This window comes from Oncorhynchus clarkii, unplaced genomic scaffold, assembly GCF_045791955.1.
Source record: "Oncorhynchus clarkii lewisi isolate Uvic-CL-2024 unplaced genomic scaffold, UVic_Ocla_1.0 unplaced_contig_5057_pilon_pilon, whole genome shotgun sequence".
Lineage (NCBI taxonomy): Eukaryota > Metazoa > Chordata > Actinopteri > Salmoniformes > Salmonidae > Oncorhynchus > Oncorhynchus clarkii.
In genome coordinates, this window is record NW_027260863.1 from 328,327 (window position 1) to 339,908 (window position 11,582).

The 11,582-nt window shown below is 45.9% G+C and overlaps 1 protein-coding gene across 1 annotated transcript; it reads left to right on the forward strand.

The window, feature by feature from the left end:
• The first annotated feature begins 2,074 nt into the window (after positions 1 to 2,074).
• On the forward strand, positions 2,075 to 8,713 carry LOC139401962 (protein phosphatase 1 regulatory subunit 29-like). Its single transcript, XM_071145987.1, has 4 exons — positions 2,075 to 2,299; positions 3,168 to 3,317; positions 5,844 to 6,841; positions 7,117 to 8,713. Exons 1-4 carry the CDS (start codon positions 2,075 to 2,077, stop codon positions 8,711 to 8,713), a joined length of 2,970 nt encoding a protein of 989 aa, XP_071002088.1.
• The last annotated feature ends 2,869 nt before the right edge of the window (positions 8,714 to 11,582 follow it).

Here is an 11,582-nt window from a genome sequence, read left to right on the forward strand (position 1 = left end):
TACACTGAACAGTCAACATGGTGCCTGTGTTATAGTAGTGTCATTTCATCGGTGTGACTGGGAGACGTTATGTGATTTTGTAGAAAAAAGTGAAACCAGTGGAACTGCCAAAATAAAGGAAACCCCAACATAAAGTGTCTTAATAGGGCATTGGGGCACCACGAGACAGAACAGCTTCAGTGCACCATAGATTCTACCAGTGTCTAACCTGGTCCCTTGTGTCATTTCATTGGCATGACTATAGATACATTACACTTTTTTGGGGGGGGGGGGGTTAACATTGTAAAACCCATTTAAATGTAAGTGATATGGCATACACAAAACAGTGAACCTTGTCCTGTGTCTTTGTGTCATTTCATTGGCATGGCTAGATACATTACAAAATATGGTTTAGGAAAAGTGACGTTGAAAATGGAAAATCCATTTGAATTGCTTTAGCTGTAATGCATACGCTTTAGCATGGATTACATCCTAACCCACATTAATCCATCAGGAGAAACACACACACACACACACACACACACACACACATATTGATCCAGCAGAGAAATGCAGTAAACCGCTGTGTCGTGCCTAGCTGCCTGCAAGACACTTTCTTCTCCACTTTCTCCTGTTTTTTAGTCCTCTTTCTCACTCCTTTATTCCCATTTAGTCCCTCTTTCATCTCCCTTAATTCCTTTAAAAAGCGTAGATGATAGCTTTATTGTTTTTCTGTATTGTAGAGCACAGAGGCTCTATAACTGAATTGTGAAAGGCTTGTAAACAATGGAGAATGGTTATGAAATTAGATTTGATTGTTTTATGGTTTTAACATTTACATATTTATTGGTGAGTAGTATGCTAATGTGTTTGCAGCAGAACGGCAATTCGATGATGCTGTGTGTGTGTCTGTGTGTGTGTCTGTGTGTGTGTCTGTGTGTGTGTCTGTGTGTGTGTCTGTGTGTGTGTCTGTGTGTGTGTCTGTGTGTGTGTCTGTGTGTGTGTCTGTGTGTGTGTCTGTGTGTGTGTCTGTGTGTGTGTCTGTGTGTGTGTCTGTGTGTGTGTCTGTGTGTGTGTCTGTGTGTGTGTCTGTGTGTGTGTCTGTGTGTGTGTCTGTGTGTGTGTCTGTGTGTGTGTCTGTGTGTGTGTCTGTGTGTGTGTCTGTGTGTGTTGGTCTCTGCGACACGCATTTGGTTTTATACGTTTGAATAATATTACTTATGGGAAAGGCTTGTTCTTACGAAATGTCTAAATCTATGTTCATCTTCTTTCGTAGTCAATTGAATAATCATCATTGCTAATGGATATTTCAGTGTATCACGTTACCTTGAAGTGATGGCATATCTTCATTTTTTTCATTATGTCTCTTTTACACAGATCATTTTGAAACCAGACCTAAAGTCAATTAATTAGATATCCTCGGGGAATACGTGAAAGGGATTAACAATTTGTATTATTTTGTCATTAGCTGTTTTAATGCAGATGTTTTAATGTTTTTCTCATTTTTTTCTCCTGCCTTTTTTTTTTCTCTCTCTCTCTCTCTCTCTCTCTCTCTCTCTCTCTCTCTCTCTCTCTGTCTCTCTCTCTCTCTCTCTCTCTCTCTCTCTCTCTCTCTCTCTCTCTCTCTCTGTCTCTCTCTGTCTCTCTCTCTCCCTCTCTCTGTCTCTCTCTCTCTCTCTCTCTCCTCTCTCTCTCTCTCTCTCTCTCTCTCTCTCTCTCTCTCTCTCTCACAGGTTCTCTGCCAAACTGAAAGGGAGTTTTCCTCCATCTCTGTCGCTGAGGGAAGCGGTCATTAGGGGCCATGAGTTGTTGCTGGGGCTACCGTCATTGTATCCCTCCGACGCGGAACACTTAAAATGGGGTCTATGTTACCAGCTACCATGGCCGCCAAGCGGCAAGCCATGCTCTAATCGCCTAGGCAACAACCTTTCTGTGACCTACGACTTCCTGTCTCTACTTCCTGCTCTGGCCACACCCCATCCTTACCTGTCGCCCAACCTGATTTCAAACTTGCCTGCTGCCTTTCCTAATATTCTCCCCTTTCTCTTGTTTTCTTAATAAGATAACCCCTCCTATCCTCCCTTCCTCCCTAACCATGGCCAACAGGTTTCTCCACCTCCCCTCCATCCCGCTCTCCCTATCCCTCTCACCATCCATCTTCCTATACCTTCTCCCCCCATTACTTCTTCTCCTCCACCTCCCTGTGTCCGTCCGGGGGGACTGCTGGCTGATCGAGGGGGATAAAGGCTACGTGTGGCTGGCCATCTGCAGTCAGAACCAGCCCCCGTACGAGACCATCCCCCAGCACATCAACAATACGGTACTGTTATGTTCTATATTATAGTTTGTATATATTATGCTATACAGCCTACCCCTAGCAGTAATTGTAAAATATGTCATTTTAATTGCAATGCTGGTTTTGCTCACTGGGGTGTTCCTTTTCAACTACCGAATAACATCACCAAGAGTTAGCACAATATAGAATTGAAACAGTAGTGGGGCTGGAATAGAGCCTTGAGGGACACTAAAACATACCTTACTTTTCAACCACCGTAGTTCCTATGGGACATAGGAACCACCATAGTTTGGCAAAGCTAAAACTGAATGTTTTGTTTATGCTAGCTTACAAATACTAGCTCACTGTTTTGCTATAATACCTCACTGTTTTGCTATAATAGCTCACTCTTTTGCTATAATACCTCACTGTTTTGCTATAATAGCTCACTGTTTTGTTATAATAGCTCACTGTTTTGTTATAATAGCTCACTGTTTTGCTATAATAGCTCACTGTTTTGCTATAATAGCTCACTGTTTTGTTATAATAGCTCACTGTTTAGTTATAATAGCTCACTGTTTTGTTATAATAGCTCACTGTTTTGCTATAATAGCTCACTGTTTTGCTATAATAGCTCACTGTTTTGTTCTACTCCTTGTTGAGCGGTTTGATGAAAAAAAGTCTAGTTCTTTTCAATTAGATTTGATTTGATTTATTTGACCATTTGAAAAACACACTTCAACCGCGTGGATACAATGCATTTATAAACGTTTATAACTTATTTCCATTGTGGTCCTCTTTCAACCCAACTTTCAACAGAAATGCAAAGCTAACACTAAATGTTTTCTTATGCTAGCTCGTGAATGCCAAGCCGTTTGATATTAAACAAGTTCTCGTTCTGTCAACACAACAGGTCCATGACCTGAGGCTGAATGAGAACAAGCTGAAAGCAGTGCTATTCCACTCCATGTATCGCTTCACCAACCTGACAGACCTCAACCTCACCAAGAACGAGATCTCTTACATAGAGGACGGGGCCTTTACCCATCAGGCCAACCTACAGGTAAGGGATTTGATTGGTTGGTTGATGTGTTGAGATTAAGGGATTTGATTGGTTATTTGTTTGATTCGTTGGTTGGTTGGTTGATAAAGAGATCTTTCACATAGAGGACATGGCTTTCACCCATCAGGCCAACCTACAGGTCATTGGTTTGATTGTTTGGTTGGTTGGTTGATTGGTTAGTTGGTTGGATGACAATGAGATCTCTTACTTCAGGGATGGGCAACTCCTCTGGGGCCTGATTGGTGTCACCCTTTTGCCCAGCCCCAGTTCACATACAGTAACTTTGGAAAGCATTCAGACTCTTTGACTATTTCCACTTTTTTTAACGTTACAGCCTTATTCTCAACTTGATTAAATTATTTTTTTGCCTCATCCATTTACACACAATACCCCATAATGACAAAGCAAAAATAGGTTTTTAGAAATGTATGCTAATTTATAAAAATAAAAAAATGTCAAATTTACATAAGTATTCAGAGTCTTCTTGGGTATGATGCTATAAGCTTGGCACACCTGTATTTGGGGAGTTTCTCCCATTCTTCTCTGCAGATCCTCTCAAGCTCTGTCAGGTTGGATGGGCAGAGTCACTGCACAGCTATTTTCAGGTTTCTCCAGAGATGTTCGATCGGGTTCAAGTCTGGGCACTGGCTGGACCACTCAAGGACATTCAGAGACTTGTCCTGAAGCCACTCCTGCGTTGTCTTGGCTGTGTGCTTAGGGTCGTTGTCCTGTTGGAAGGTGAACCTTCGCCCCAGTCTGAAGTCCTGAGCTCTCTGGAGCAGGTTTTCATCAAGGATCTCTCTGTACTTTGCTCCGTTAGTCTTTTCCTCGGTCGTCCCAGTCCCTGCTGCTGAAAAACATCCCCACAGCATGATGCTGCCACCACCATGCTTAGGGATGACGTTCTACCGTAGGGATGATGTTCCACCGTGGGGATGACGTTCCACCGTAGGGATGACGTTCCACCGTAGGGATGACGTTCCTCCAGACGTGACACTTGGCATTCAGGCCAAAGAGTTCAATCTTGGTTTCATCAGACCAGAGAGTCTTGTTTCTGATAGTCTGAGAGTCCTTTAGGTACATTTTGGCAAACTCCAAGCGGGCTGTCATTTACTTTATACTGAGTAGTGGCTTCTGTCTGGCCACTCCTGCAGAGATGATTGTCCTTCTGGAAGGTTTTTCCATCTCCACAGAGGAACTTTGGAGCTCTTAGTTGTTCTAAATGCACTTCTTTCATTTAAGAATGGTGGAGGCCACTGTGTTCTTGGGGACCTTCAATGCTGCAGACATTTTGTTGGTACCTTTCCCCAGATCTGTGCCTCGACACAATCCTCTCACGGATTTCTACAGACAATTCCGTCGACCTCATGGCTTGGTCTTTGCTCTGACATGCATGGTCAACTTTGTGACCTTATATAGACAGGTGTGTGCCTATCCAAAGCATGTCCAATCAATTGAATTACCACAGGTGGACTAAAAGTTGTAGAAACATCTCAAGGATGATCAATTGAAACAGGATGCACCTGAGCTCAATTTCGAGTCTCATAGAAAAGGGTCTGAATACTTATGTAAATAAGGTACTTCTGTTTTCATTTTTAAGACATTTGCAAAATTTCAAAAAATCTATTTTTGCCTTGTCATGATGGGGTATTTTGTGTAGAAGGCTGAGGATTTAATTTGATCAATTTTAGAATAAAGTTGTAATGTAACCAAATGTTGAAAAAGTCAAAGGGTCTGAGTACTTTCCGAAGGCACTGTACCTGACCCAAATAGTCAGTTAATCCGTTTAGAATGCAATCAGTATAATCAGCTGTGTTCGCTAGAGATGGGGAAAAGTGTGAAGCCACTCCGGCCCCTGAGGACTGGAGTTTCCCCATCCCTGTCTTACATAGAGGATGGGGATTTCACTGATCAGGCAAACCCACCTGTCAGGGAGGAGTGGCTGTTTGATTGGTTGATTGTTTGGTTGTTGGCTTGATTGGTCGACTGGTTTATTGATGGATTCGATTGACTGATTTTACTTTACTTACTTTAATGCGTGTTAAGGTTTTACATGAATACAAAACCATTTAGGGTAAACACAATAAGTCAAAAGGAAAATCTCAAACAATCCACTCTTCTCCATGTTATAGATCAATAGTTTGACCAGTGTGTTATGTAAGTGATTTGAGAAAGCCAAAGATTTACTGTATTTCCCTTGTGCTCCCTTCATCGGACTGGTTACTGGAACACTTCCCCAAGATGAAACCCTTCTCCAGCTTCATTTAACAGCCCAAGTACATGGAAGCCATTTTCATTAGATCCAGAGTCCATGGCACACAGGGATGTTGCTATTTGTACTTACTAAGATGGAGGAGAGCCCAAGTACTTACTGTATTGCCATTGTGGTCCCTTCTAATCCTACGTCCTCCACCTTTTCTCCATGCAGTGCACTAATTCCAGAAGCAGTCTTTTCATAGGGAACATGCTGTCATTTGAGATGCCAAAGTCTTACTGTTTCTCCATTGTGGTCTCCTCTCATCCCAGGTCCTCCAGTTGGGTTACAACAAGCTGACCAACCTGACAGAGGGGATGATGCGGGGCCTGGGCCGCTTGCAGTGCCTCTTCCTCCAGCACAACCTCATCGAGGTCATTGACAACAAAGCATTCGAGGAGTCCAGCTCCAGCCTCAGCAGCATCGACCTCTCGTCCAATAAGCTGGCCCGGATCGATCCGTCAACGTTCACCGTGCTAAACCGGTTAATGGTCTGTGAGCTGGCAGGAAATCCTTTCCATTGTGGATGTGATCTGTATAGTTTTCTTACTTGGTTGGAGGCATTTAATAACGTGACACATACATACGACAGGCTGCAGTGCGAGACCCCCGGCGAGCTGTTTCTCTACCCGCTCCTGAGCCCCGTGGCCGGGCACGGGCGCAGCGCTCGCACCATGCTCGCCACCATCTGTCGCGACGGCATGATCATACCCGGGATCACGTCTCAACCCGGCACCGACTGGGAGGGCTCCGGGATGGGCCCGGAGATGGACGGCCGGGCCGGACCGTATCATCAGCCGACAGCGTCGTCCACGGCCGACCCCAACTTCAACCCCAGCATCAAACTCCAATGGGTCACTCTGTCTGCAGCCAAGCTGTTGGTCCAGATCCCTAAACCATACAGCAAGATGTACGTCCTGGTTCAATACAACCAGAGCTTCGTCTCGGACATCCAGAACCTCAAAGAGAAGAAGGAGAAGGTGACGTTGGTGGACCTCAAACCTCACACCAACTACACCTACTGCGTAGTGTCTATAAGTAAAAACCAGCGCAACAACCACACGTGCATCTTCTTCGCCACGCGAGAGGCTGGCCCTGACGACCACCACGCCAACCCGTCAACCATGACACATTACATCATAACGATCCTGGGGTGTCTGCTGGGGATGGTGATCGTGCTCGGGCTCGTCTACTACTGCCTGAGGAAGCGTCGGATGCAGGAGGAGAAGGAGAAGGCGATCAGCGTGAAGAAGACCATCTTGGAGATGCGGTATGAGGGATAATGTATTATTTAGGTTGTTGAAACCCCAGCTCTTTATTCTATGTTATTTGACATTTTTTACTCATCTCTTTTATAGCCTTGTTGTTTTTTATTATTCTCTCTCATTCCATTTTATTGTTGATACAATAAAGTGTGTTTGTGATTTAAATGCACTTTAATTAATTAAAGTTTGATTCGATGCACCTGAATTGCATACAGCTATTTTACCTGAGATGTAAAAATATTTGATTCTTATGGATTTTATCCTTGTATTTTATTTCCAGGTATGGACCGGAGGCTGCAGCACAGGCAGCTAACGACCCGGCAGCCATGCAGCATCTCCAGGAACAGGCCCAGAACCAGGGGCACCACGGAGGTCACCTCCACGGAGGAGGGGGTGGCGGGGGTAATAAACTTCCCCCCTCCACCTCCTCCAGCTCCGGCATGCTCCACGGTTCGGCCAACACCACCTCCTCCCGCCTCTCGACGCTCCCCCAAGTGGAGAAGATGGCCACAGCGTTCGGTGAAGCCATGGCAACCAATAAAGGGAATTATATGGACGTGAGGACTGGGGCAGGATTATCGGGAGACGGGGGAGGATTATTACTGGCAGGGGGAGGAGGAGGAGGGGGAGAGGCGATACTGGTGGATATGCGAGGCATCAACGGTTGCAGTGAAGACGGAATGGACGTTGGGAATGATTCGGATGACGACGGGCACGGATCTGCGTCGGAGATCTCGACGATCGCCATGGAGGTCGACAAAGTCAACCAGATTATCAACAACTGTATCGACGCGCTCAAGCTCGACTCCCTTGTTGCCACGACAACATCTGGCGACAACCCTACTTCTCCTCCACCTGCTTGTATCAACTCCCTCGCTCGGAACCTCATCCCCCTCTCCCAAGGCCTCGCTGACACCTGCCAGATGCTCGCCTCCTCTCCCAAAATCCATGCCCCTCCCGCGATGACCCCCGTTCCCCTCGTCATGCCCCTCTCGGAGCGTCCCGGAATCAGCGGAGGGGGGTTTCTCTCGCCACCCTACAGGGACCCACCACCGGCGAACGCCGTACGACCCTTACAGAGGCAGCTGAGCGATACAGGTGTGGTGGTCATGGGTGCTGGGAAGAACCGATGTAGCGTGTCCTTGGCTGGAGGATCCATGAAGAGCACCAGGGTCTTCAGTCTGGATGTCCCGGAGCCCCGCAGCCCGGGGCCCAACTCCTGCCCTCCATACCCAGAGAAGGGGAGCCCTGTTGGATGTGGGGAAACCATGGAGAGGCTCCCTCTTGTGGGTGGAAATGGTAGTGGTTGTGGTAGTGGTGGTGATGGAAACGGGATGGGTTGTGGTGGTGGGAACGGAATGGGAGGAGGGGTTAATGAAGGTGGGGTGAATGTCAATGGAGGTGGGGTGGGTTGCGGAGGGGGAGGAAGAGGAGGGGGAGGCCCGGGAAAGCAGCAGCAGCATCATCATCTGGAGGTACATCCAGACTACCACTGTTCTGAGCACAGGCACTCCTTCCCCGCCCTCTACTATGAGGGAGCCAACGACTCCCCCTCTCCCTCCCCATCCCAGAAGGCCTCCTTCCTCAAACCCCTGGGACGTACCAAAAGGGACCCTGCCGCCTACTCCCAGCTTTCCCCTTCCCGGCACCACAACTACTCCGGCTACTCCTCCAGCCCCGAATATTCCTCGGAAAACACCCTTCGAATCTGGGAGAGGTTCCGGCCACACAAGAAAGGCCCTCGCGACCCTCGCGAAGAGGCGACGTATATCGCTGCAGGCCACGCCTTGAGGAAGAAGGTTCAGTTTGCGAAAGACGAGGACCTCCATGATATCCTTGACTACTGGAAGGGGGTGTCGGCCCAGCAGAAGCTGTGAGAGATGAGGAAGAGGTGTAACCTAGAGGATGGCATACAGAAGGAGAAGACAGTGATGTCATAATTCTCCCAGACAGTGAATGGACCTGAATGACACAACTACAACTGTTGGCTCCCATGTGTACTTCCTGGTCTCTTTTATGACATCATCTGTCTTCTCATTCTTTAACTTATCCTAGGGTGTTACAACAGCAGACTCTGACAGGGGATGAGGAGGATAGTAGTGGAAGTTATGGGGGAGACATTATGTAGTAGTAGTAGTAGCATGACACGGGGTATTGTTTTTTTTCTACAGTTCCACAATGGAACTACAGGGGTTCCACAATTCTACAAGTCGTTCCACAGAAATTCCACTGTTCCATTGCGGGTTCCATCATGGTTCCACAAGAGTTCCACAGTTTTACAATGGTTCTACAGAGGTTCCAAAGTTCCATAAAGGGTTCTATAATGTCTCTGTAACAGTTCCGTAGGGGTTCTATAGGGGTTCTAGAAGTTTCAAAGTTCTACATGGAGTTCCATAATGGTTCCACACCGAGCTTCTAAGTGGTTCCACATTCTCTTTTTTTCCAGGTTTGGGTAAACAAAAAAACAACAATATATCAGATTTCCTTTTGCCTGGCACTTTGGTCCTTTCAGACTACCATAGAAAGACAGAGCCAGGGTAATGAGGACTCAGTAATGACTGCAGAGTCTTGTCACTAGCAGGTGTCCTAAGACTCATTACAACATATCTCCCAACAACAAGCAGCAGCATTACTCGGCTTAAACCCTGGTCCCTTAAACAGCACAGCTCATAATCCCATCAACAGTCAATTCATTCACTAAACACTGGATGCATCCCAAGTGGCACCCTATTCCCTGTTTTCTGCACTACTTTTGACAAGGGCCCACAGGGTTCCCATAGAGTCCTGGTCAAAAGTAGTGAACTATATAGGGAATAGGGTGCCATTTGGGACGCAGAGTCATTTCACTCTGCAGCCCACCACCTGCCTCCCTAGCAGCGCCATTTAGAGAGATAATTGAAAGGGGATGAGGAATTAGCAGTGTTTGCCTCAATCTCATCTTCTTCCTTCGGAGGAGGGGGAGAGAGGAGGGAGGATGGAGGGGAGAAGGAGGACAAGGAAGAGGGGCAGGATATTAAGCGATTCTTATCGTGTTAATTGTTCTCGGCTGTAATTAGCCCAGGAACAAAACAGGTGGAGATGCTGGCGTGGGTGGACACACACCGAGAGGTGTGTGTGTGGACGGTGGGAACCAGGCCCTGGAGCCCCTCTCTGTGTTTAGCAGGAGCGTGCTTATCGATTGGAAACACCTACACATGTTTTACAGAGCGTGGCATGCTGATGGGGCGCTCCGCCATTTTGTTTTCTCCTTCTTCTTGGCCTTTTCTATATCAGACATGTGGATTGAGCAGATACATTGCATTCAGATAGCAAACAGGGAGGAAGGGACGTTTACACACACACACACACACGCACACTCTCCGTGTGTGTGTTCAGATTACTATGAAGTAAGCCATTTTCCAGACCTACTTGCTAACATTTCCCGCTTCGAGACAATTTGTTATTTACAGGTATAGCATATTTTTCTTTTGATAAGAAAGTCAAAGCTTCCTTCAGGGGAAGATTAAAATTAGCATTTCAATAGTGCTAGTCTTGCAAAAACCACTTTAGGCTGGGTTAGGAGAGGTGGAGAGAGACGAGTGTTGGCTCCCATATTAAAGCAGAAGGTAATCATGTCGGAGTAGAGAGAAGGTTCCTAGCGGAACACACAGACCTCACACAAGAAGGTACAGCTGAAATTAAAGACAATGCTAGTATGGTGATGTTTAGAAAAGCTAGAGTTCGCAAGGGTTCATGGTCTATTTTAGAGGGAGCGAGAGCGTGAGCGAGAGAGAGAGCAAGAGCTAGAGAGGGAGAGTGAGAGAGAGAGAGAGAGAGAGAGAGAGAGAGAGAGAGAGAGAGAGAGATGGATCTCTATGGAGAGGTCAACGAGATCATATAGCAGAGCCATAGATATAAAGAGTTAGTAAAAAATCTATCTTCAATGTTGGCAGCAAATGTTCCATACAAAAAACATAGTGCCAAATATGCTGTTTATAGTGGCAATATATGAACATAGCCCAATTCTTATATTTTTGTATTGGTCTTTTCACATCCGATTTTTTCAGATCCAATCTGGTTTGACAAAATACAAATTAGTGACAAAAAAATATAATAATTGTGTTTCCTGTTTAAACACAGACTCTGCCTGGTTTCTGGTCTATATGGAGGTGACAAGAGGTTATACAGTGAAAAGTATTCACACCCCTTGGCATTTTTCCTATTTTGTTGCATTACAACCTGCAATTTAAATGTATTTTTACTTCGGTTTCATGTAAAGGACATACACAAAATAGCCCAAATTGGTGAAGTGAAGAAAAAAAAATTGTTTAAAAAAAATACAAAAATGGTGTGTGCATATGTATTCACCCCCTTTGCTATGAAGCCCCTAAATAATATCTGGTGCAACCAATTACCGTCAGAAGTCACATAAAGTCCACCTGTCTGCAATCTAAGTGTCACATGATCTGTCATATGATCTCAGTATATATACTTCTGTTCTGAAAGGCTCCAGAGTCTGCAACACCACCAAGCAAGGGGCACCACCAAGCAAGAGGCACTATGAAGACCAAGGAACTCGCCAAACAGGTCAGGGACAAAGTTGTGGAAAAGTACAGATCAGGGTTGGGATATAAAAGAATATCCGAAACTTTGAACATCCCACAGAGCACCATTAAATCCATTATTAAAACATTTGAAGAATTTGGCACCACAACAAACCTGCCAAGAGGGCCGACCCACCAAAACTCACGGACCAGGCAAGGAAGG